The sequence below is a fragment of the Cucurbita moschata genome, unplaced genomic scaffold, assembly GCF_002738365.1.
Source record: "Cucurbita moschata cultivar Rifu unplaced genomic scaffold, Cmos_1.0 Cmo_Scf00005, whole genome shotgun sequence".
NCBI classification, from domain to species: Eukaryota; Viridiplantae; Streptophyta; class Magnoliopsida; order Cucurbitales; family Cucurbitaceae; genus Cucurbita; species Cucurbita moschata.
In genome coordinates this window covers 4,583,508-4,608,350 of record NW_019268521.1, presented here as the reverse complement: position 1 = coordinate 4,608,350, position 24,843 = coordinate 4,583,508, and the positions used below count along the sequence as shown (strand labels likewise).

Sequence of the window (24,843 nt, the reverse complement as noted above, 5' to 3'; positions counted from 1 at the left end):
GAAAGCCTTAATCTTCCGTTGGCTTAGGAAACACTTCTGATTGAGGAAGAACATACTTTCGAGTTTCGACGAGATGGTTCTCTCATCTAACTTATATTCTTAAATCGAATTTCTATTATCGTGTCGAATGATCCAATATTTTGTATAATATGTTGAAAACTTTGTTGTCCTGAGCTTAGAGACGATCAAACTGCAGTCTTTGTTCTTGCTGTCCACACTAACAGTGGCATGGTTGTTTTAAAGGTATGCAGAATTCTTTGAAAATTTCGATATTGACCAGCTGTGCTTTATCCTGTTTCTTAATTCCCTTTTATAGTTATTGTTCGCTTTTGTTCTCAGCTATGTCTAGACTTTCATTTTCTGCTTCATTGTAAGGCAATATCTGATGTCAATGTGTCTCGTTTTGTTTGTGAGCTAAGTGGAAGTTTTTTTTGTAGTTCCGAAGGAAGGAGTAGACATTTCTGCTATAAGCAAATCCGGTGTTTTAATTGACCCTTATCCACTTTTTAGACTTAGACTTTGATGCATCAATGAAGTACAAATGAGGTAGGTAAAAGTTTTCTCGAGTTCAATAACTATAGTGTAACAACCAAGCCCACCACTAGTAGGTATTGTCTCCTTTAGGCTTCTTTTCAAGGTTTTTTAAAATGTATCTATTAGAGAGAGGTTTTCACACCCTTATAATGAATACTTCGTTCTCCTTTCCAACCAATGTGGGATCTTGCAATCCAACTCCCTTTAGAGTCTAATGTCCTTGCTGGCACTCGTTCTCTTCTCTAATCAAAGAGATTGTGAGATCCCATATCGGTCGGGGAGGAGAATGAAGTATTCTTTATAAGGGTGGGGAAACCTCTAGACGCGTTTTAAAAACCTTGAAGGGAAGCCCAAAAGGGAAAGTCCAAAGAGGACAATATCTGTTAGTGGTGGGTTTGGGCCGTCACATATAAGATAGGAGATCGAACTATCGACCTCCAAAATTACTGCGGTGAAACATCGCGTTGGATATAGATATACTAATAATTGTATAGCTATGTGCATGCCCCCATGTATTCTATTCCGGTAATCACATGTAAATCAATCGCTGTGGTTGGTATTTTGGTATTGACCTTCTTCTCATGCTTTACTCTTCTCTATTCAGACCTTCCTTCCATGGGGTTTGGTTTATGGAATTTTGAACCATGGAAGCAAATGGGATGAAGTAGGATGTCTTTTTTAAAAAATATATATTTATATTTATATTAAGCGGGGACAAGGCAAGGTATTAATCCCTGCCCCGGTCTCATTCATCTAGCAGAGAGAAACCTCTCTTCACTCTCTCTTCCATTCTCCATCTAAATGGAAATCCCATAGAGTAATCTCGATGAAAATTGAAATTGAAGATCATATTAAATCAAATTTCTAAGTAACATAATTAAAATTATTCATCATTCATTTTATTAATTAACAACATGAATAATAAAATCATTGATTTCCAACAAACAGATGTAATTTGAACAAAGAAACATAAAGTTAAATGGGTTTAAATCATCTGAAAGGGTGATAAAGCTGTTGATTTGCAAATGGGACACCAGTTCTTCATCCTCAACCACTGTTGAATGCATGCTACATGATACTTGTGCTCACATTGCAGTCTTCCAACTTCATCTCCACTCGCATATTCTTCCTGCAAAATGATTTTTTTTTTTTTTTTACAGAAACATCTAAATTATAATTGGGAAAGCAAACAACTATCCAAGTTTCTATGAGAGAAATCATCCTGAAAAAAGTTGAAAAAGACGACTTGTGGGTATGTTCCATGGTTAATAATCTCGCCCGGGTCGGTAGCTTGACCGAAAACCAGGTGATTCAACTGATTGTTCAAGTAAAGATCAAAGAAAATAGAGAACAAAGCTATAACTTGAATTTCTTGGACCTTGTTGAATATATGCATATATATGTTGCCTATGCTATTCTCAATCCAGAATGAAATTTTATTCACTTCATCAGTTTTCAAGTCACTTTCATTCAATCTAGAAACTAAACCGGCATCCTGGTGCTAGAATCGACCGAGTTAATAGTAGTAAAGGAAGGGTCGGAAAGGTAACCTGACAAATACAACATTTGACGTCGCTCAAATCCTCGACCGAACCCGTGGCCGTTCCTCCTTCGGGTTTAGACTGATAGATGCTTCTATGAAGGCATTCAGTCAGTTCTTTTTCAGACAGTGCTGTGCTTACTGTCCCCATTCCCTCTTCTAAATCTAAAAGTTGCTGTTTAAGAGAAAAGTTGCTGTCAAAACCATTGCATATGAGAAGTGCAGATTGCAGAAGTATTCATCTTACCTCATATGTCATGTTATCAATGTCAAGTCTCATGTCTCTGTGCTGATCATAGATGTTCAGGCGATTAAGGAACGTACTCGTCTCGAGAAGAATGGCCTGCTGCAAGACGAAAATGAAGACATGTCAACAACTCGTTTCTTTCTTAGTGAGATTAAAAAAGAACTGAAGGAAGCAATAGACTACACGCCTCGTAAGTTCGCTCCTCCCGCTCGATTCTCTCCAATGCCAATAATACCTGCAATTTTTATCATTTTCAGTGATAACTCTTTCCCAAGAACATAAGAACGTGATGCGGAGTCTAAACAAGTCGAATACCTCGGCAATGCCATTGACATTGCGACATCGAAAACTGTTTACATTTGTTGAAGTGTTTGAAATACCAGCTTCTGCAGCATGTAGACTTCGACTATAGCCCTCTGGTTCAGGGTAAGTCATGCGGTGTCTGGAGTGTGATTCTGAAGATAACTGAAGTGAACTAGAAGCATTTGAGGAACTGGAGACACTAGTCCGAGGCGTCCATGAAGTCATCGTTAGTGAATCGTGCACCGACAGATTATCACTAATGCCTTGAGAATGCCTCGCCCCACCACATCCACTCGTCCAACTTCGAGTCCCATGTGATGAAAGAACATTTTGCTTGTGAAACACGTTTCGACCTGGTCTTTGATCAGAAATAGAGATGCCATGCCTATAACTACACTTCTGTCCTCGGGAAGTTCCACTCACTATCTTTTCTCTAGAATTGGAACTGTTCTCACCATCATATATCATTTTCTTTGTTACATTCTTCCTTCTCACAAGGTTTTGATCCAGCAAAGAACTATCTGATGAAACTATTTCAGATACTGAATCACATGCGAGGTTTCTCGAATCGAACCTACTGGAACCACCGTTTGATATCTGGCAAAGACTTCTAGGCCACATTGATGCATGAGTTTCTTGATTGTCCACTTTATATCTTTGAATGGTGTTTCTCTTAGATTTATTGTTAGAGTTCATACTGCAGCTTCCCCTTTCCATCAACATGGCATCAGCAGGCACCGAACGTTCGGATTTTACATGAAGCCCTGTATGGAGCAATCCAGGAGGTGAGGTGAATTCCATTTCTTCCAACTCATCTTGAATGCTATCATTATCAGACGAATCAGTTTCAAGCTTAGATGATAGCTTTCCAAAAGGCTCCGGAAAAGAATTCCTGAAATTTCTGATTGCAGAGGAACTTCCAACAACTTCTTTACCACTCGAGCTGCGGAATAGTCGTTTTGAGCTGGCTTTATTCGAACGGCCAACTTGTGCATCACTACTGGAGCATATCCTGCCAGTGCAGCCAAGACGGTCGCTGTGTCGATTACTTTGATCCCTCTGCTTCATGTTATCCCTCAAAACTACACCAGGTCCCTTCCTAGAAACAATTCCCACATGAACTCTTTTACTGCAATACTCATCCATCAGAAACTCTTCGCAGCCTATAAACCAATCTGCAACAATTAAGGAACATATGAGGAGTTTCTATAAGTGGAAAAACTTCCATTAGACCAATGGCCAGTCATCTGTGTCCGTACTAACAAAAACAGAATACAGTGAAGATACCAAATGTAGAGATAAAAGAAAAGCAACCTCTAAAAACCACAAATTCACATCCAAAAAAAACTTGTGGAGAAGATATAAAGATTACCTGAAATATCTTCAGCACTGAACCAAACAACTGTTGATCTCAACTTGGAAATTTGCAAGAAGCGCTTTTACTTTGGCACTTGATCAAATCTGCACCCATGATTACATTTATATATTAGAACCCTCCCGACGAATCGTGTTCATACGCTCTGACTCAAGGGGAACAAAGCAGTGATTACACAAGGTAAGTATCACTTGTTAACCAGATTAGAAGACAGATCTTCTTTGTCTTCCTTATTTCCTTTTCTGTTTTCTGTTCATGATATCGACTCGTCCTAGTTTGACATGAACTCTTTTGATGTTAAACAAACATAAACAAGATGGTCCAGATAAAGTAGTAAGGTCCAAAAACAAGCTAAATACATATATCATCATGATTAATTGAACCTGAGAAAATCAACATTTTAAAAGATCCTACAGTACTTGTGTCACAATCTGGAACTGCAGGTTTTCGGAATTATTGAGTAAGAAAGAATAATTAGCTGATTAACACCAAAACATTGTATCTAACAGTATAAAATGGATATTGGATAATACTCCAAAGAAGATAAACAATCAAAATACTACAAAAAGAAAGAAAAAAAGGAAGAAACATTTCTGAAAAAGAACGCACAATTGAATATCTCAGATACAAAATCAATAATGCACAAAAGGAACCGAATATCTGATCTTCAAGGAACATTTCTGAAAAAAGGACCATTAAAAGAATAGAGCAAAAGAATCCAAAGGACATGCGCAATAATCGATCCTCATAAAAGGTGGATCTCAGTGTATTGTTTTGCTCGATTGTTTTCTACGAAATGTTCCTGTTCCAAGCGAAAGACATGAACAGCAATCCAGTTACAATGTATCTCAATCAACAGAAATGGAAGGGCGGGAAAAAGTTAATATGATCAAACCAAACAAAAGGAAGTAGCCAAAATTCATTTAGACGTCTAAAAAGCATTCGGATCTTTCGTAGTTGGCTTCTAAAGGAAAATGAAGAGTGCAGAACAGAATCCATCAGGAAGACACCAAAAGAACTTCACAAAATTCGAAAAACTTCAGAAACCAAACCAGATTGAACATTAGAATAAACCGAAAGAAGCAAAGAAGAACAGAAGAACTTCACCTTCTTCCGGAAAAAATTAAGGACAAAAGAACGAATCATAAGCTTTTCGAAGACGCTTTTCTTCAGTTTCACTTCGGAGCAAGAATTGCGGTAGAAGAACAGAATATCCGAAATGGAAAAGAGGTAGAGACTTCGAGCGTGTAAATATAGTGAGGGATACTTGGAAGCTCAGCGGAAGACCCGGGAATGGTGCCGTTCTGCAGCAGCAAGAACAAAGAAAATGGCGGCTTCTGCGATATCGGCCGTCGGATCGGAGCGTTCTGTACAGTTGATGATCGACGGCTGAGGAACGTTGTTCAAGTTTCAACCATCATTGATTACGCGATTCCAGTACGGTGTCAGTATCAGTGTCAGTTGAATTATTGTAGAAATTTAAAGGTGTACGAAACGGAAAGATGTTTTTGTCACCACTGGGGGCATAAGCGTCATTTCGGTGCCTCTATAATGGGCCCCCAGCGGCCCGTTTAGCTAGTGGTCTAGAGGGTCCAGTATCCCGCTCCGTGTGGGCCATATTTTATTAGGAATTTGGATATTGCTAAAATTAAAAAATATGGCTCACAGAGGAATCCCACATGTTTATATTTTTTTAATGGTTTAAAAAACACATCTGGCCCTTTAAATTTTTGGATTAAATTAATAACTTTTTAAATGGCTATAAGTAAGGGAATTTTCATTTTATTTCCTCTTTTATGTATTAATATAAACTATAATTTTTTTTAAAAAAAATTGTTTAATTCAACAGAGGTACGATAACAATTTAAACCTCCAGCCTCAGGAAAAAAAAAACAGATCAATTATCACTCGACTATGCTCATATTAGTAAAAGTTCTCTAACAAAATGTATATATCACTAATTAAATAAAGGAAATGAAACCAAAGAACATGTCAACCTTACCTGTACCATACTTCGTTGCCATTTTAAAGCATTTATAATATTCATTATTTTTGGGAGGGGGTGATGGTCCACTTGAGCATGATTTATATTACCTAATGGAGAGGGAAAGGGTTAGGAGAGGAAAGGTGTTCACAATAAATTTCTCAAAACACAATAATTTTTTTGCCACTATCTTTGAGGAAAGTGATGTCCAATATTATATGCCCTTCAACGCCAAGCTTAGCTCTTTCCATTGAGCTTTAACTTACTTCCAAATTTGGTACTTTATCTCATCAATAACTTATGAATTTAAACAATTTTTTTGTTGACTTTTGGGGGTTTATGGTTTTTGCCCCTATTTATAATACTGTCTTGATGAAGCTATTTCTTTGAATTTGCAGGAAATTGGATTTTTTTTTTTTTTTTCCCCTTTCGATTGGGTTGTATGGCTCATTAAGTTTGAAGGTTTCAGTTGGTGGGGCAACCAACATTATTTATTGGTTGTAAATAATGTGGCCTGCAAGTGGACCTAAACCTGCCAAAGCAAATGCAAGATTAAAAGAAGGTGGAGAAAAGGTCACCATTTCAAGAACTGAAGCCTATAGAGGGTTTAATTCTTGAAACCAAAGAACTTATGAGAAGGAATGGGTAGACATGAGGTAAGTTGCAAGATCCCATTAATAGAAACCGAGATGGAGTTTATCGAAATCTGATGCCAATCAGGGTGAAAAGTTCCATATGTGTAACTTTTGAAAATGGAAGGTGAGGGAGATGAAGGTTGAATATCTCGAAACGATGATTAGAGAGATGGAATTAGGCAGAAGGGAGATTTTGATTGATCTAATCACTAAAGGAAAATGAGACCGAGGATGAGGAAATGGAGATTGGGCATGATTGAAAAGAATGATCAAATTTATACGCAACCAAGTCGATCGTAGTCCATCCCTATGACATGGGGTTACTGTAATAACTCAAGCCTACCGCTAGTAAATATTGTCCGCTTTGGCCTATTACGTATCGCCGTCAGCCTCATGGTTTTAGAACAGGTCTACTAGGGAGAGATTTCCACATTCTTATAAGGAAAGCTTCGTTCCCCTCCCCAATCGATGTAGGATCTCACAATCCACTCCCTTGAAAGCCTAGTGTTCTCACTGGCACACCACCTAGTGTCTGACTCAGATACCATTTGTAATAGCCCAAGTCCACTGCTAGTGCTAGTAGATATTGTCCACTTTGGCTTGTTACGGGCGGTTATAGTTATTATCAAAGTCTAAGCATTTTAAAGGTAAGAAAAAAAATAGACACAATGCTCAAAAGTTCATTCAAACTATCTCACACCACCCAAAACTAAGGAGAGACACGCATAAAGACATTTGCTGTAAAGCTAAGTTAAGAAGTGGAGTGTTATTGTCATCTACGTCTTATGTGGAATGTTTGGCTGAAGCTGTATGGGAAAGGGAGAAATAAAGCCATACAATTGCTCGATAGTAAAAACACCAACAGCCCTCGAACTCGAGCTATCATATGTGCTAAACTTGCTATATCTTACAATAATAATCATTTTGTACCTCTTTCGTAGAATTAGATTCACAACATGTCCGATCGATGTTGTAGTCGTAACACCGGGAGGAGGGCTTCTCATCATTTTCCAAAGGGGAGCCTCCAACTGCACCATAAACAAATATTTAAGTTTCTACTTTTACATACATCCACAATCATTCAGCTAAATGATCGTCCTGCACTTGGTCACAATAGATACAAGGTAGTAAAACAGGATCTATGATTCATAAATATTCCTTGAGAAGCCCGTCTTATTCAATCAAGCATCCGTAGTGATTACACACAGGTTTTGTGAGATTTCATATCAAACAATGAGTATAGTATTCCTGTCATTTTGATTTATAATGTGAGATCCCACGTCGGTTGTCGGTTGAAACATTCTTTATAAGGGCGTGAAAACTTCTCCCTAACAGATGCGTTTTAAAAACCTTGAGGGAAAGCCCAAAGAGGACAATATGTGCTAGCGATGGATCATTACAAATGGTATCAGAGCCAAACACCGAGTGATGTGTCAATGAGGATGCTAAGCCCTAAAGGGGGTGGACACAAGGCAGTGTGCCAACGAGGATGATGGGCCCCGAAGGGGAGTGAATTGGGGGGTCCCACATCGATTGGAGAAGGGAATGAATGCAAGCGAAGACGCTAGGCCTCGAAGGGGGGTGGATAGTGAGATCTCACATTGGTTGGGGAGAACAAAGCATCCTTTATAAGGATGTGGAAACCTCTCCCTAGCATATGCGTTTTTAAAACCTTGAGGGAAAGCTTGAAAGAGAAATCTCAAAAAGACAATATCTACTAGCAGTGGATTTGGGTATTACGGTATTACATATGATGTGGTTTAAAAAGATTAAGTTTACACAAGAAATAACATGTGTAGTTATAGAGAAAGTTCTATCACTATGGTGTAATTTGTCTCCAACGACATGGACAAAAAAATTCTAACTCACCTCAGAGCAGTCTTCTCGGTGCAATAGTCCAATGCATCTACCCCAATCGTCTATGATAGGCACAACTGATTTGTCAAAGAAACGCATGACCACTTCCTTCAACTGTAAGTTTCCATTTAATGGCTGAACGGCTTTAAATGGCATCATGACACTCTCAATAGGAGCACCTGGATTTACCTGGAACGAATGTGTACAATTAAACTAAAGAGAAGACTACCATATGATCAAATAATTAACTAAAATGTATGGTAATAGCAGACATCTAGGACTCGAGTCCTAAAACATGTTTACTCTTTTCTACAATTTTGAAATTTCATAATAAAACTCATCCGGCCACTATAAGTTTAAATACATCCATTAACAGTTACAGAAGTGAATGACCAAACGCTTCTGCTAAGCATTTACAATGTCCACAGTTAAGCATGCAAACATCTTTACAAGCATAAGCACACTAATAGAACCCAAACAGTTGAAATGGAATTGAAATATGAAAGATAAAGATCCAAAAGATAACCCAAGTAATTCGAGGTAGTTTGATCCTCTCTCTCTCGTGTTCACATAAGCCTAAACCATATAACCAATGCATGCCTTCAACCTTTCCTACCCACTCTATTTATAACAAATCACCATAACAACTTCCCCAACTAATTACTAATAACCTTATACCCTAACAATATTACTAGCATTTATATCACAGACATCCATTTCTTTGACATCTTTAAGATATGAAATAAACTAGACCACTGTAAAAACAGAGAATTCAAACCCGAGGAAATATGCAAGGACTAAAGAAAGATTTGGTGAGTCCAAGCAATGCTTCAATACGCAGAGCAACCTGGATCAGAATAAACATAAATATTAGATATTAGCTTAATAGAATAAAAAATGGGTTTCATAAAAGACACTAGCGCTTCAAAGCTTAAATGCAGAGAAGGGAAAAAGGGTTGAGCATTTCAAGCATTGGACCGCTCAAAAGCAAATTTTCTCATGGCCATAGACGTTTTGGAAGTTCTAAAAGTATAAGATAGTATTATAAATTGTCTGAATTCTAAGACAGCATATAATCAGCTTCAAGTCAAGTCCATCAAGAAGCTAATATGCATAGAAGAGCCGAAGAAGTGTATAAATGAATTTTGAACTGATGAACTAAAAAGAAACTTAGGCTTCTTTTGTTTATGAGAGACCAAATAAATTATCCTGAGTCACGCCTTTAGAAGGCCTTGGGATTATCACCAACAAAACATGAAAAAAAATAGGACCAGAATGAAGTTTGTAATAATTGTTCACACAGATCTAAATAAAATAAAATAATTTTTTTCCGGAGAGTGCAAAAAACGGTGAATTGAGAAAATATCCTCAAATTCATTCACAATGGAAGTACATGCTGCAAAATTGCAAACTTTTTATCCCAACAATTAAGGATAGTAGGGTATATCTACTTACACTGCCTCCTCTGCTAGACCACGATATTCCCTTCCATCTCTTAATAATTGTTGATAATTTCTCTGTTGCCACATCAATCTGAAAAGGACAAGCATAGATCACAAAGTCCATAAATTTTTTATAGAAAAGAAAGAAGATTAACCAATTGCACATTCTAAAAATAACAGGATCTTATCAAGATTGTAAAATTGCAGTTCACCTTCTTAGCACTTTAACAACTCTAATCATTCATGATTCTGCTTAATAAATGAGACAGAAACTTTCATTGGATCAAGAAACATTTCAGAGGTGGCAAAGATAAAATATCCTCCCACTCATGGCAAATCCAATGGAGCCAACAAAAAAAGTAACAAATTGGATTGACTAAAGCAAGGAACCATTGTGTTAAATAATAACAATAATAATAATAATAAGTTTGTAATAGAAGCCCACAAAGAGCTCAAAGAACTAGTTAGCTCCAACGTGTTCTCACCAGAGGATTCCAAATAATCTTCCTTATATTCCATGGAAAGCACAAGGACCAAAAATGTCTATGATCTTCCATAAAATACTAACGGACGGACAGCCTAGACTTTCCCACTTTTCCTTACAGCTGAACATAAAACACCAATTTGGAGAAATGGCAAGAAGGAAACTCTTATTAGGACCATATATGTACTGTGCATTCACCAACAACCAAAACAACAATTCATGAAAGGAAGATTTTTGCTTCCAGGTGGCTTTTGATAACTTGCCACTTAAAATCTTACCAAGTACATAAGGTAAAGTACTTGTTTTTTGACCATTCAGACTCTCATTGTGGCATAAACTATTGTAAATTAGACAAACTAATATTGTATTAACTCATTAACTTATACAACAACCAACAGTCCATCTCTAAAAGAATAAAAGGAACAACAAGCCATACGTTCATCAAAAACATTTAAAACTCAGAAGTAAACGGATAGTACCTGATTGTCATGTAAAGCTGCCTCCATGAGAAGATGATCTGCCTCTTCTTGAAATCCAGGAGAAATACTTCCAGAGGAGTCCAACCACATGCGTCTATGCAAACATTTGACCATCGTATAATCTCCTCTACTAGAGAAAAATCTCATAAAAGTGAGATAGAGATGTGGTTTTGGCCGCAAGTCCAAATACCATCCAGAAAGCTTCAATAATTCCCCAAATAAAGAAAGAGCACCTGCTACCATGGACAAATTGTCTACTCAGTACAATTCAATCCCAAAATTTCCATCAATTACTAGTTGGGTATAAATCATACCGTTTATAGAGCCACAGTTAACCAAAGCATCAATCATTGCAGTGTATGCTGTTCGATCAATCAACAAATCATGACAAGTCTTCATTTCCAGCACAATTTTGTGAACAAGACGGACATCTTTCAGAATCCCAAAACCCTAAAAAAAAAAGAAACTAATTAATGAGTGGAAAGTTTATGCCAGAAAAGTGAATCAAGATGCACAAGCTTGTAGCTCTAGTTATTGACAGGAGCTAGAACCTAGAACCCCACGAGGAAATTTTAGAACATGCAAGAATTATTGTGGGTCAGACCAGAATGGGGGGAGGGGGAGTAAATATTCTCCTATGGTTATGAGAAAGTAATTGATTTGGATGCATGTTTTCCGTGGACAAGAACTGCATGCTTCCATTGTAACTAAAGAAGATTTCCAGATAAAGTGTCATATGGTAAAACAATGAAGGTCTATGCATCACTCTCGAAGGATAGAACCAGTATCAAATTGGCAGTAACTTGTTCGAGATTATATTTTCCTCTACGAAGACTGAGCTTCTCTTCGTCAAAGTGATTGCATATCAATAATATCGTTCATAGAAAAGCTTCCAAATCCATCAAGCCTACACTTTGACTGGAAACTTCAATATATACACCCATAAACTATATATTACCAGAATCAACACCATTTCCCAGAGATGCAAAAATATGGCACAAAAAAATTAACTCAGAGGAGTCCACTCCTAAAGTTTTATTCAAATAATTCAAAACCCCTAAATCCTAAGCATATTCAACTTGAAAAATATAAATCTATTTACATGATAAGCAGAACAGGTGAAAAGTTCACTGACCTTAAGTAAAGTAGTGTACGTCACAACATCAGGAAAAATATCTTCCTGATTATACTTACCAGCTCGTTCCTGTAAAGAATGAAATTGTGAGTAACAAAATATAAGCACTGGTTGATTCCTCAACCAACTAATAAAAACATTTGGAGGCTCTAAAGTGGCCTTTCAATACATGTTCGTGACCTTCATTTCCTCAAAGAAATACATTGCTGCGTCCAGTTTGTTGATCTTCACACAAGCAGAGATTAATGTATTATATGTAAGCTTATCAGGTTTCAACTCCAGATTTAGCATCTCATTGTACAGAGCTAAAGCAGCTTGAGGAACACCAGAGCTTATGTACCCCTGAAAATCCAAGAGAAGAAAATTACTAAGCAGTGTAATCCGGATCCTGGATCTCAAATTGCAGCACCAGGTCAGACTTTGATAATTTGATACATTGCAACAAATATTTTTATTTCTCATTAGTAATAATCTTGCAGAACTACAACTGTGTGCACACCTTCATCAATAAGTTGTAAACTGATATAGAGAGATTGCCTCCTTCATGAAGTAAGAATCCATATCGTGCTATTAGACCATTGGCACGGCGCATGTCTCCTGCACTACAAAAATCAACATGATAGAATAAATGCATCGAACAAAATAACAATAATAATAATAAATATTTGAGCTGAACCATTCCCTAAATCTGATTCTAACATTGCTTCCATAACATTTAACTTCAACAATCATCAAAGAAACTATGATAAAACTAGTTGAGATTCTCTAAGGTATCATTAAGCATCATACAATCATTAAAAGTTAAAGAGAAATATACCCTAACAAAAATCTGCACAAGTCTACACAATGACCTCTGGAGATAATCAATATGTTTTAATTACAAATAAAAACAGTAGGAATATTAGAATGCAAGTCTGATCCATGCCCATGTATATGGGATCAGTTCAAACTCATAAATTAAAATTATAAGAATTTAGAAGTTTTTTGTACTGCACTGCAATATAATTAAATATGAATAAATGGCATAGATATCATTATCAAATCTGACATCCAACCCAACCTGCAACGTTCATTGCATGCTGATTATAAGTGTTCCATATTTCCAAAAAAATATGGCTGACATAAAACTTATTCTACTAATATACTTGTATCAAATATTTAAGCCTGAATGAATAAATCAAAACTAGTACACAAAGGAAGGTGTAATGCTCACCACCATCAATTAAGGTGGAGGACGGTCATATTTATAATGATAATGAATAAGTAACAGCAGTAGATGAAATACAGTAAAAGAAAGATACACCTCAAAGCTTAACTAATCTCAAGTAAATACAAATCAATTGACCATAAACTAACTCCCCAAACACTGAAGACATTATTCTGATCCTTGAAGCCTAGATAAGCACAGTAACGGCACAGAAAAATGCTTAACAAGTGACCTCTCGTAGAAACTGACCTGCTTCGGTTAAAGCATTTAGAACACCATAAATAAGTGGTGCGGACAATGTTGGACTTCCAATCGCAGTACCTTCTTCCACAGATTCAAGTAATTGAAATGCTTCATCAATCTTGCGAGCTTCACCCAAACCCTGGCAAATAAAAGGCCAAGACGTAACTGGAACAAGACCTAATCACGACTCTCCCACATAATTCTCACTACGGATTCCTCGAACAGCTCAATTAAAATTCTAAAACTCATCATAGTTTAACTATAATAAAGTACCTTTAATAGCGTGCCATAACTGACGTTGTCTAAACCACAATTGTCTGGCTTTGACATTTCATTAAAAGTCCTCAGAGCTAAATCAATATCACCGCAGTGAACACAAGCTTCCAGGACCGCATTCATAACAATTGTATTCAGCTTTCCATAACGTCTCTTGGCAATTTCGATTTCCTCAAATATCTAAGAAAGCAAATGACAATTTGAACTCCAACACGAAATGCCGAGACTGTACACTTCGAAGGAAACCATCACTTATCATGCAACTACTAATTTCTAACGTCGAAAATATTATTCCACACAAATCCGTTACGTGAGACTATATAATTTTAATCAATAAGAAAGCATGAACTACCGATACTTAAAATGAAGATGACAGTGAAAATTATAAAATTCGCCTTAATCAAGGAGCGGCATGAGAATGAAACTTCGAATACAACAGCAAGCAATAACATGACCAAAACTCGGAATCCTTTTTTATTTATTCTGACATTCTTACGAACAAACAGTCGAGATGAGTGTAGATTGAAGTGAATAAAGAGCAGAAACGAGTAAAACCTGGTGAAGCTGCTTCCGACGGGTGAGTCTGACGACACGAGAGGTCAGCCGCTTGAGATTGGGACTCCGGGGAGAGTCTATCCGACGCCGGGCGTCGGCCGTGCGAGAAGGAAGTGAACAAGAAAATACGTTCATTGAGTCGGATGGATTCCATGCCAAATGACGAGAGGAGAATGACACAATCCATAGCATCTTCTCCAATGGTGGTTGTAAGTGCCGATAAGATACAGGAGAAGCTAACCATCAGCCATGGAGCGAGAGAGAGAGACAGAACGAAGTGGATAACGACAGTATGTAAAATTTGGCGGTAAATGTACGGTATTGTTGGGTTGGGCCCTTGGGCCGAATCTTGCAGGATAAGCCCTGGGCCTGGTTTACAGCAACTCTGTGGGTAATACGAGGCCCAGCCCAGTTGGAAAGCATATATTCTAAACAAATTGTTCGTTTTTTTTTTTTTTTTTTACTAAATATATGTTTTAATCCCACCGTAATAAATATTGCCTGTTTTAACATGTTACGTATTGTCATTAGTCTAACGGTTTAAAAATGTGTTTTTTAGAATTACGAAACATTCATTATAAAAATGTGAAAATCCCTCTCTAATAGACGCGTTTTAAAATTGTGAGACTAACAGTGATACGTAACGAGCCAAGTGGGCAATATCGATTAGTGGTTAACTTGGGTTGTTACAAATGGCATGGTACCATAAACTGTCACTGGGCAGTGCGAGACATTGTCGAAGTAGAGCTATACCCTCTCTATAGTAGAAGCATTTTAAAACTGAGGTTAACGATAATATGTAACGAGTCAAATTAGGCAACAACTACTAGTGGTAGGTCTACACAATTAGAAATTAAAAAAAAAAAAGCAGACTCCAATTAACAAAATATATATATATATAAATAATATATTTATTTTGATACTAATACGTGTATATATATAGCATTAATTTTATATTTTAGCACATTTTTATTATCTTGATTATTCACCTCCGATGGTTTCAAATCTAACTATTTACTTATCTATCGACCTATATAAAATATTAGGCCAAAAGTATGTTTAAGCTTTTAATGCTTCGATTGTTTTTAATTTAGTCGTCCACGTTGAAATTGTTAGTCTAGTCGAAATTTTGGTACCATTACAATTATACCCGGCGGTTGGTAAACAATAGAATTGGCTCGTGAAGCATACATATAACATGGCCAATTGAATTAGTAGAATAGCCCAAATATATATATAGGTAGCTATATAGATAGAAGTAGTTTAATAAAATTGGTAAAATTATTAAACTTTTATCGATAAAAAAACACGATTACTCCAAATTAATAGAGTTTAAAATAATAAATTTAATAATATTATTTAATACGAAATTAAAAGTTTAAATTTTAATAATTTGTCGGGAAAATTTAATTACCATTATTTTATATCACCCAAAAATAATATCAAAATGAAAAAAAAAAAAAGAAATGAAACATGAAGAAGATAATTACATACATTTAAATAATTATATATTACTACTGATAATTAGATAAAACCTAACTTATTAATTTATCTACATGGAGTTCTGAAACATTAAAATTAAAAAAAAATAAAAATAAAAAGTTTTTTTTTTTTTTTTCGTTTCATTTTGTTCATAGGAATTATTTTTTAAAGTCGAGAACAAAGGCTTAAGGGTTTCATTTCATAGCGAGTTATCGCTGTTCATATTCTGCAGATCAAAGCAGCTCTTGGATTTGAAGCCATTAACGAGCTTCCGATCATGGAACCTGTGCCCTAGGGTTCGTCCTCTTCGTTCATTCTCTTCATCTTCTTCATCTTCTTCATCGCTTCCTCGATCTCTGTCCTCTGAATCGGAACCTGCAGCTGCTTCTTTGTGATACTTTTCTTCTTCGTCTTCGTCCAGGGCTAACAGAGGCATCGATTTAGGGTTTGGCCAGTTGTAGAACGAAGCTTTTCTCGACCATTTCGACGCCATTAAAATCCTCTTCCTCTTGTTGAAAGGATTCTCCGGCTTCTCTAAATCTTTCACTTGAATCACCTCTGATAGATTCGCAAACGACTTCGATTTCCCCGAGAAATGGCTCGATAATCCTCTTCTGCAATTTCATTTTCCCCTCCGGGGGAAATTTTATCAAATTAAAGAGTTGTAAATCTCTAATTAGCGTCGAAATTACTCGATTAATCGGAAGTTTAAAAGTTCGATCACTGACTCGACTTCGATTTTTGGTTTCTGGTTTATAAGAGAGGGAAAATTTAAGAGATAGAGAAACTCACTTGATCGGAAGAGCGTCTTCAAGAGAATCTAATCTGCATAATCCTCCTTCCTTCGACTTGCTCTGAACCTCACCGCTGCCTCCGTCGTCATCAGAATCGCCGTCAGGAACTCCAATCGACGACGAACTCCCCGACGAATTTTCCCCAATCGAGCTACCAGATCCGGAGCCGCGAAAACTCGTCCGACCTCGGTTCTGAGTCTCGACTACGGCGGCTGGATTCTCCGGCGTAAGAGAGACGCCGTCAAACGCCGTGGCCGCCGCAACCTCGATGTTGAACGTCGGAGGACCGAACATAACTTCCATCAGTTAACGGCGGGGGATCGACTCCGTCTCACTAGTGAGGCGAGGCGGACTTCCGACCTTCCTCCGCTCTGCTTCTCCTCGCCGGCTACGCCCAAGGACTAGGTCTCGTTGTCATCAACCGGCGGCGGTTGCCTGCGATTGGTACTGACTTCTCTGGTAGAGAGAGAGAGATTAGTAGGGGATAAGGGGGACTCTGTGAACTTTACAGAGAAAGGGATATTTTAAGAGTTTTAAGGGAGGATTTCGTTTGGAATTTGTTTTTTTTTTTTTTTTTTTTTTTTTCCAGAAAATCGGAAATTAACGAAATAATTTTATTAGTTTTTTTTCAATAATTAAAAAAAAAATTAAACCAATACATTTTTTAAAGTTCACAAATTTTTTTTTTTTTGTTTGGGACTCAACAATTCTACTAATATTATTTATTTTGTAATTTAATTTAAATAAAATAAAACATAGGTACAAAATATGGATAGGGACGAGCAGACATTTTGCACCCTCAAACATAACAAATTAATGCAACCTTAAAATAAATAAATTAAAATTTAAAAAAAAAAAATTAAGGGTGGTGTTTGGGAGACGGGATAGTGGAGTCCACTTGCGGATTATTAGGTATCTACGCCATGACGTGGAAATTCAACTATTTTAAAATAAAATCTATTAATAACAATTCTTACCGATTGTCTTTTCCTCTTTTATCCTTCTTTTTTGAAATTATGATATTTGTACGTAACTGTAATTTTCTTTTACCGCTGTAAATTTGGTAAATTAAATCGTTATTAAATAGTATGATAATATTTAATTAACTCAGATTAAAGTTAGTATAATGATTGAGTAATTAAATAGTATGATAATATTTAATAATCAAGTGGTTTTATTTATTTATTTTAAATAAATAAATAATCGAGGAAGTCCAAATTCACCATGTAAATTTCCTTATCCTTTCTCGAGATACTGCCTAAATGGTCAAGGCATATTTGTTGGTATATACCAATGTATTAATTTTTTCCTTTAAACTTTGCTATTATTTGCTTTTACTTTCTTTGTTTCCTTTTCAATTTGTTTGGGTTTCAACATGTCTTTTGAGAATCTCTAGAGAATAATTAGTTCATTTTTGTAATTTTTTTATCGTTTTTTCGGTCGTAAATATTGTCGGTTTTGACTCGTTATGTATCTCCTCTTAGGAGAGGCTTTCACACCCTTATAAGAACTCTACTCTCCAACCGGGATCTCATAATCTATCTTTTTGTGGGCCCAACGTTCTTGTTGCCACACGGGCTGGTGTCTGGTTTTGATACCATTTGTAATAGCTCATCTCAATCCCACCGTTAGCAGATATTGTATGCTTTGGCATATTAGATATCGTCGTCAATCTCATGATTTTAAAATGCGTCTAACAGGGAGATATTTTCACACCTTAGTAATGCTTCCTTTTTTGTGCAAGTTTACCTACTACTCTTAACAAACATTGAAAGTAACCCGTTCAAAAAAGTTTGTTTCAAAAACTCCCACACGTCGATAAAGTTTTAATAAAAGAAACTAATTTTAGTGTCGTTTTCTCTAAAGTACCGTCAAATATGCCTGAAATTTTATTTTACCGTTTTTCAACTGAATGCTTTTGAAAAGGTAATTATTTAATATAAAGGTTTGTAACGTTTATTTGATATCAAAGTTTCCACACTCTTATAAGACATGAATTGTTCCCCTCTCCAATGAATATGGGATCTCACAGTCTACCCGTTTGAGGTCCAGTGTCCTCGTAAGTACATCGCTCGATGTCTAGCTCTGATAACACTTGTAATAGCTCAAACTCACCATTAGAAAATATTGTCCGCTTTGCTCCATTGCATATCGCCATCAGTCTCACGATTTTAAAACGTGTCTACTAGAGATAAATTTTCATACTCTTATAAAAAAACTTTGTTCCCTCTCTGACTAACGTGGGTCCCACCTTTAATCTATCAGCCCACTAAAAAAAATTAGAAAAAAAAAATAGACATTCATAAGAGGGGCATAAAAGTCAAATGATGTAGCGTGAATAAATCAAAATCCAATAAAAACAAAAATAAATCATCGAATTTTCTCGTTACCCTCAACTAGAACATTATTTAATAACAAAATCAATAATAAAATTATTAATGGGAAATAAATAAATAAAAATTGCCGTTTGATTTAAACTAGAATATCAATTGTCCAACTCTAAGCCCCAAAAAATATTGTTATAAATACTTTCATTTAATTAAATTCCCCTCTAAAAATGTAAGCCCCCATTTTTAAATATATAATTTTGATTATCATTTGCATCAAATCAGTGACTAATGTACGTTAGCTAATTTAGAGAATGATCATGGGTTTATAATCAATTATAATTAACGAATACTCTCTCTATTGGTATGAAGCGTTTTGGGGAAGCCCAAAGCAAAGTCATGAGAGTTTATGCTCAAAATGGACAATATATTTGTGGAGTGTCGTGTTCGTCTAACAATCTATAATGTAATTTTTACCATATTTTAACTAAATTAAATCATATTTATTTATAATAATTATTTCCTTTTGGTTTCTGCCCCCACTAAGGGTAAAAAAGGTTAAATTGTGCAAAAATTGAAACCCAAGAGAGTAAAATTGCGGCTAGTTTTGGAATTATGGTCTCGTTTTATTCAAACACTTGGGCGAGAAAAATGGCCCACGGTCCAACTAAGTCAAAAGCCCAATTTACCCTTTCTGTACCTTTTTTTTATATTTTAAATAATTATATTTTTTTATTCCAAAACTCGGTTGGAAAATAGTTAATTCAACTCGCCACGTGGAAAAGACAAGTCGGAGGGTTCTTTTATTATATATATAATCTTAAAAATATTGAATATATGCCTAAAATTGTATATTTAATTGGGAGAACAAGTCAATTTCGGAATAAGTGAAATAAAGTATTCAATCAAAAAGATATATAATTTAATTCTTACTTCACAATTAATTATCCTAGAACACAAAAGACCCCCTTTTTTTTTTTTACTTTTCATACCTCAAAAATCAACCCCCAATGTTTTCATATTTCCATTTTCACCCCCAACAATTTATATTTCCTACCATATTAAATTATCAATTAACATGGAGGCTATGCGTCAATCCTCTCAAACCCGACACACAATCTCCATTTGAATAAAAAATAAAGGAAACCAAAAACGGAGATTATATTCCTTGATGTTTTGCTGAGATATATGTCCTTCTTTACTCGCTAAATAATATATAAACATTTTTAAAATGTGTAATATTATTTTTTTAAAATTATAAAAATTCTTTTTATGAATGTTATTATATTTATTTTCTAGTATTAACATTTTTTTTAATAAAAACTAAGAATATTTTAACTAATAATATATATAAAACGAAAAAATAAAATTAAACTCATTCCCTCAAATTTGCCATTTTACTAATTTCTTCTGTGTCAAAAATAAACTTTTTTTTTTTTTTTTTTTTTAATTTTTTACATTCTGAGTTTTTTGAATGTACAACCACCACGAAAAGATAATAACAGAGTCAAAAGTAACATTTCCTTCCTTTTTTTTTTTTTTTTTTTTTTTTAATTTTTTACATTCTGAGTTTTTTGAATGTACAACCACCACGAAAAGATAATAACAGAGTCAAAAGTAACATTTCCTTCCTTTTTTTTTTTTTTTTTTTTTTTTAATTTTTTACATTCTGAGTTTTTTGAATGTACAACCACCACGAAAAGATAAAAACAAAGTCAAAATTAACATTTCCTTTTTTTTTTCTTCTACTTATTCCCTCCACAAACCCACTTTTTTTTTTTCTAGCTTCAAGTTGAGTCCAAAGCTAAAGACACTCCGGCGGCCCTATTTTCCAGCAACGAGCTCGGCGTATGGCGGTGCTCCCCTTCATACGTAATAATCAACATCGCCGGATCCTTCGGATTTCTCTCCACGTGCTTCCTTGCCGGACATCCCCTCATCGTGCTACACTTATAATATGCTCTGAAATCATTAAAAGAAAAATCGTTCAGTCAAATCGGTAAATTTCAATAAATCGCCGCCGACACGGCGTGGAGTTGCAGTTTTTAGCGTCTACTAACCGCGGGTATGGAGATCCCTTGATCGGCTTCTGACCGTATTTCCTCCACGAGAACTCGTCCGTTGGAATGTCGGCGATTTTCGAACTAATAGCCGGGATTTGAATCGTCTTCTTCATACGATGTTTTCTGTAGAAAACGACGGCAGTCAATATTTAAGTATTTTTTCTAAGATTGTTGTAAAATGAGAACGGCGGTGGGGCCCACTACGTGAATAAAAGTCAGCGGTCAACAATTAAGGCTAAAAGAACGAGACAACATTGCTTTATTGTCAAGTTGAAAACAAAATCGATTTTCAATATTATTATTATTTTTTAAAATGCTAAACCACAACCTAATCGTGTCAGTGTCACGCGTGCTGTGCCAATTCGCTAACCGTTCCTTATTATGACTCAGACGAGTCAACTCGTTCTCCATCAACTCTGTTCTTGGTTAGAAACCTTATGGTCATTGTTCTTCCTAATATCACTCAGAAATCGTCGATTATTTTGTTAGGTTAAGTGTGAAGAAGATGAAATCAGTTCGTTACCTTTTCTTTGAGCAATGGCACTTGCCGGAACCAGATTTCGATCCAGAGATTATCCCGGACAAATCTTCGGAATGATCTTGTTCGTGACACTTCTTCTTGCACGCCTCCGCAGAGAGCGGCAGTTTTCCACCGGAAGCAGTCGGTGCCGGTGCCAGAAACAAGGCCGTTCCTACTTTTCCGTTGGATACGCTTCCGTCTCCAGTAATGGCAGAGGACTTCAAAGGGGAACTGGAAGAGACGCTGAAGGTTTCCTTAGAAAATTCTAAATCAGTTCCCTTAGGGTTAGGGTTCAAAATATTCGGCCTGGTGAAATCAAGAGTCAAACTCTGAGGCTGCGACTGAGGCAAGTTCGCCGCTGCAGAGACGATATTCGCCTGCGGCGGAGCAGAAATCGTTGCCGGCGAAGTAAACAGAGAAGGAGCGAGACTCATCGTCTGATCTTGAGGAACAGAGAGATGAGGAAATGAACCAGATATCGGCGATGAGAAGGAGAAAGAAACCGGACCTCGCCGGAACCTAGCGTGACCAGTCCGATTAAGGAGAGAGATCGCTTTCTTAAGCTTCAGAACAGTTGCATCGGTTAGGTCAGAGCAATCGCCATGGTTTGAAGTTTTCTTGTGAGAAAGAAGACGAATCAGATGCTCCATACTCTTCAATCCTTGCGATGCAGCTTCCTGTATAACCATCTGATCATCAATCTTAGGAAAACTCACTAGATCGACCGCCATGGTTGAGAGCTTAAAGCTACGATAATAGAAACAGAGACGAAAAGACTGAACTACGAGACTGAGATTGAAGAGAAGAGATAAGTTTGCGGAGAAAGTAAGATGAGTGTGGGGGTTGGGGATGATTTAATAGCCCTCGAGGTGACCGGCTAAGCAGGTTGGCAGTGAAAGTGGATTCACGATCCAACGGTGAGGATCCGTTCATAGACGCAAACAGTGGGCCATACTGTGGAAGAAAATAAGAACGGAACAGAGAATAAAAGAGACCGATTGATGTTCATGAGTCCAACGAAGTCATTTTTCACTTTTTTTTTTAAATAGTTAATTTACTTTTTTTACAAATTAAATTAAGATTTATAATTTAATTTTACTATATATTAAAAAAAATTTAAATTTATTAAGACCAAATAATTTAATAAAGTTTGATAATTAGTTTTAGTTTTTTTTTTTTTTTTACAATTAAATATGAGATTTATAAATTTAATTACACTATTTATCTAAAATTGCAAAAATTACTACAAAATGCACTAAAATAAAAATAAATAAATATTTATTCATTCACGATGATCCGACGGTGGAGATTCTCCTAAAGAGTTGACGGCGACTTTTTTCCATTCCCTCATTTAATAATCGATGAATCATTTGAAGATTTTCTGCCACGTGTACAAAGCATTAAAGGAGTCCGGAAATTAGCTGGTGCTAATTAACAAAAATAATTAGGGTTTTTTCTTTTTAATTTAATAATTAATTATTTTGTGATGCAGCCCAACTTTTAATAAAGTAAGTGATAAATTTCTCTAAACCTTTTGAATTAATTGAGCGATTAAGCTTAATTATCATAATATTTATTAAATTAATTCGAATATATTTATTTATTCATTTACAGTAAAATTAATTTGTTGCATTAATCCTTAACATTTTTAAATTTTTTTTGGCTTGTAACATTTTCAATAAACGTTAAATTAAATATTTTAAAGTTAATTTTCATCCAAATCCATTAAATAATAAGGATAATTATTGTGAAATAGAATATATTTCCAAAATTACATTAAAAATGCTAATAAATATTTTTTAATCAGCAAATAACTAAAATTATAAAAATAAAAGTAATTTAATAATCGAAATAAATAAATGAGAGGAGAAGAGAAACGGAGAGGACTTGGTCAACAAGTGTCCAAGTTTGACTCGTCGTAAAATAGTCAAGCATGCACCGGAATGGGGCCAAAACCAACAAATGTAATAGTTGCGTGGCTTTTTCGTTATTTTAAAACAATTTAAATGGACCAAATTTTAGACTATAATTTCTTATAGGTCCTTATAAAATTTATGTTTTTAATAATTATAAAGTTTTTTTTATTATATAATTAGAGAATAATAATATATATTTTTCAATTTAATTGTGATTTATATTAAGGTTAATTTTTATTATGGGTCATAAACATGTGATGAGGAGATATTTTGGTTGATAACGCTGTATTGTCAGATATTTTTAATTTTTTATCAATATTTTAGTAACCGTTGTAACCGTCTTTCAAAAGGAAATACATGCCGACTACATGTGAAATCATACAGTTGTCTAATATATATAGAAACGACAAGGTAAATAAATTAAAGGCGATATCTCGAAATTATAAAAAATAATTCGGAACAACTTACCAATTGAGAATATAAACGGCCCCTTAAAATAAGTTAAAAGTGATTCAAACTTTTGTCGTTAAATTTTAAAGTTGGTGTATATTTGGTACTCCGTTCAGCTTTCAAATCTGTGTACTAAAAAAATACGTCTGTGAATTTTTAGATTTATTAAATATTCGGTAAATTTTGTAAATTTAGATAATTTTTTTAAAATTCAAAGTTTTAATTTTAATATTTGATTATAAATTCGAATATTTTATTAAAAAATAAAAAATAGAAACAAGTATAATTAAAGAACTCAAAATGAGCCGCCAAAATGAACGTGAAAAGTCATAAATACCCCTAGACCGTGCGTGAATACAAACAAAGGAATAAAATAACCACACACCAAAATACAAAATAAATATAAATATGGAATGTGAAATACGTTGGAATTTGGATATTAAAAGACAATAAATTAGGATGAGTTTTCAGCTGAATTTAAGACAAAATTAAATTATGATTTAATTTCATAGAAAAAAAACAATAATAATATTTATCAGAAAATAAATAAATTTTTAGTTTTAAAATGTTAAATTATAAATTTAGTCATGTAATTATATTTAAACTATAAATTTAATATTTTAAAATGATTTGTACAAGTTGGGCCACGGAATCAGAGCCCATAATCTCAAGGCCGATGCAAAATCAAGCGGCCCAATTGGGCCAATTCCTTAGTGGGCCTATTCTCTTTAGTGGGCCGGGACAGGCCTGATTTTAGTCATCGTGGTCTTGGCCCAATTAACAAAGTTTGGGCATATTGTATCTGGTTGGGAAACTTAATTGTTAAAATACAAAACAAACGGGTTCGCACCGACGGCCGGGTCCGGTTCAGTCCGGTTCATCACGACTCAATACTGCGAATCCGACGTCGTATAGTACAGGAATTAGGCACACCAAACAGGCAAAAACAGACCAACATATTTTTTCCTTTTTTTTTTTTTTTTTTTTTTTTTTTT

At 35.3% G+C, this 24,843-nt stretch overlaps 4 protein-coding genes across 6 annotated transcripts; all 4 read right to left on the bottom strand.

The window, feature by feature from the left end:
• Window positions 1-1,425: 1,425 nt before the first annotated feature.
• On the bottom strand, window positions 1,426-5,470 carry LOC111443372 (uncharacterized RING finger protein P4H10.07-like). 2 transcript variants are annotated; one of them, XM_023081162.1, is made up of 7 exons: window positions 5,107-5,470; window positions 3,997-4,085; window positions 2,637-3,799; window positions 2,509-2,556; window positions 2,322-2,420; window positions 2,085-2,249; window positions 1,426-1,663 (listed from the first exon to the last, which is right to left on the bottom strand). In XM_023081162.1, the coding sequence occupies exons 3-7, from the start codon at window positions 3,768-3,770 to the stop codon at window positions 1,520-1,522; spliced, it is 1,590 nt and encodes a 529-aa protein (XP_022936930.1). In that variant the 5' UTR covers window positions 3,771-3,799; window positions 3,997-4,085; window positions 5,107-5,470; the 3' UTR covers window positions 1,426-1,519. The 2 variants fall into 2 exon arrangements, with proteins under 2 accessions (XP_022936930.1, XP_022936931.1); XM_023081163.1 differs by having other exon boundaries at window positions 2,322-2,417; window positions 5,107-5,469.
• Window positions 5,471-6,070: 600 nt separating this feature from the next.
• LOC111443370 (pentatricopeptide repeat-containing protein At5g10690) lies at window positions 6,071-14,559 on the bottom strand. Of its 2 annotated transcripts, XM_023081161.1 has the most exons (13): window positions 14,297-14,559; window positions 13,739-13,921; window positions 13,472-13,604; window positions 12,515-12,612; window positions 12,196-12,357; window positions 12,016-12,084; window positions 11,195-11,330; window positions 10,881-11,113; window positions 9,931-10,008; window positions 9,254-9,322; window positions 8,488-8,664; window positions 7,549-7,646; window positions 6,071-6,515 (listed from the first exon to the last, which is right to left on the bottom strand). In XM_023081161.1, the coding sequence occupies exons 1-13, from the start codon at window positions 14,486-14,488 to the stop codon at window positions 6,449-6,451; spliced, it is 1,695 nt and encodes a 564-aa protein (XP_022936929.1). In that variant the 5' UTR covers window positions 14,489-14,559; the 3' UTR covers window positions 6,071-6,448. The 2 variants fall into 2 exon arrangements, with proteins under 2 accessions (XP_022936929.1, XP_022936928.1); XM_023081160.1 differs by lacking the exon at window positions 6,071-6,515 and having other exon boundaries at window positions 7,298-7,646.
• A 1,262-nt stretch (window positions 14,560-15,821) lies between these two features.
• Window positions 15,822-17,093, bottom strand: LOC111443706. The gene is made up of 2 exons (XM_023081638.1): window positions 16,571-17,093; window positions 15,822-16,392 (listed from the first exon to the last, which is right to left on the bottom strand). The coding sequence occupies exons 1-2, from the start codon at window positions 16,873-16,875 to the stop codon at window positions 15,978-15,980; spliced, it is 720 nt and encodes a 239-aa protein (XP_022937406.1). The 5' UTR covers window positions 16,876-17,093; the 3' UTR covers window positions 15,822-15,977.
• A 3,576-nt stretch (window positions 17,094-20,669) lies between these two features.
• Window positions 20,670-22,329, bottom strand: LOC111442635 (probable WRKY transcription factor 11). The gene is made up of 3 exons (XM_023080085.1): window positions 21,486-22,329; window positions 20,960-21,085; window positions 20,670-20,861 (listed from the first exon to the last, which is right to left on the bottom strand). Exons 1-3 carry the CDS (start codon window positions 22,211-22,213, stop codon window positions 20,687-20,689), a joined length of 1,029 nt encoding a protein of 342 aa, XP_022935853.1. The 5' UTR covers window positions 22,214-22,329; the 3' UTR covers window positions 20,670-20,686.
• Between the last annotated feature and the right edge of the window lie 2,514 nt (window positions 22,330-24,843).

Bases quoted from the DNA above. Each gene is read 5' to 3' on its own strand.
- LOC111443706 (XM_023081638.1), bottom strand. From the start codon at position 16,875: ATGGAAGTTATGTTCGGTCCTCCGACGTTCAACATCGAGGTTGCGGCG. The intron at 16,393-16,570 runs GTGAGTTTCTCT...ATGAAATTGCAG, and splicing joins GAAGACGCTCTTCCGATCAA to AAGAGGATTATCGAGCCATT.
- LOC111442635 (XM_023080085.1), bottom strand. From the start codon at position 22,213: ATGGCGGTCGATCTAGTGAGTTTTCCTAAGATTGATGATCAGATGGTT. The intron at 21,086-21,485 runs GTAACGAACTGA...CGTTTTCTACAG, and splicing joins TGCCATTGCTCAAAGAAAAG to AAAACATCGTATGAAGAAGA. The intron at 20,862-20,959 runs GTTAGTAGACGC...TAATGATTTCAG, and splicing joins AAGGGATCTCCATACCCGCG to AGCATATTATAAGTGTAGCA.
- LOC111443370 (XM_023081160.1), bottom strand. From the start codon at position 14,488: ATGCTATGGATTGTGTCATTCTCCTCTCGTCATTTGGCATGGAATCCA. The intron at 12,085-12,195 runs GTCACGAACATG...CATTCTTTACAG, and splicing joins ATTTCTTTGAGGAAATGAAG to GAACGAGCTGGTAAGTATAA. The intron at 11,331-12,015 runs GTCAGTGAACTT...TTTTTTTTTTAG, and splicing joins CGTACACTACTTTACTTAAG to GGTTTTGGGATTCTGAAAGA.
- LOC111443372 (XM_023081162.1), bottom strand. From the start codon at position 3,770: ATGGATGAGTATTGCAGTAAAAGAGTTCATGTGGGAATTGTTTCTAGG. The intron at 2,421-2,508 runs GCGTGTAGTCTA...TTCGTCTTGCAG, and splicing joins GGGAGGAGCGAACTTACGAG to CAGGCCATTCTTCTCGAGAC. The intron at 1,664-2,084 runs GTTACCTTTCCG...ATCATTTTGCAG, and splicing joins TCAAATGTTGTATTTGTCAG to GAAGAATATGCGAGTGGAGA.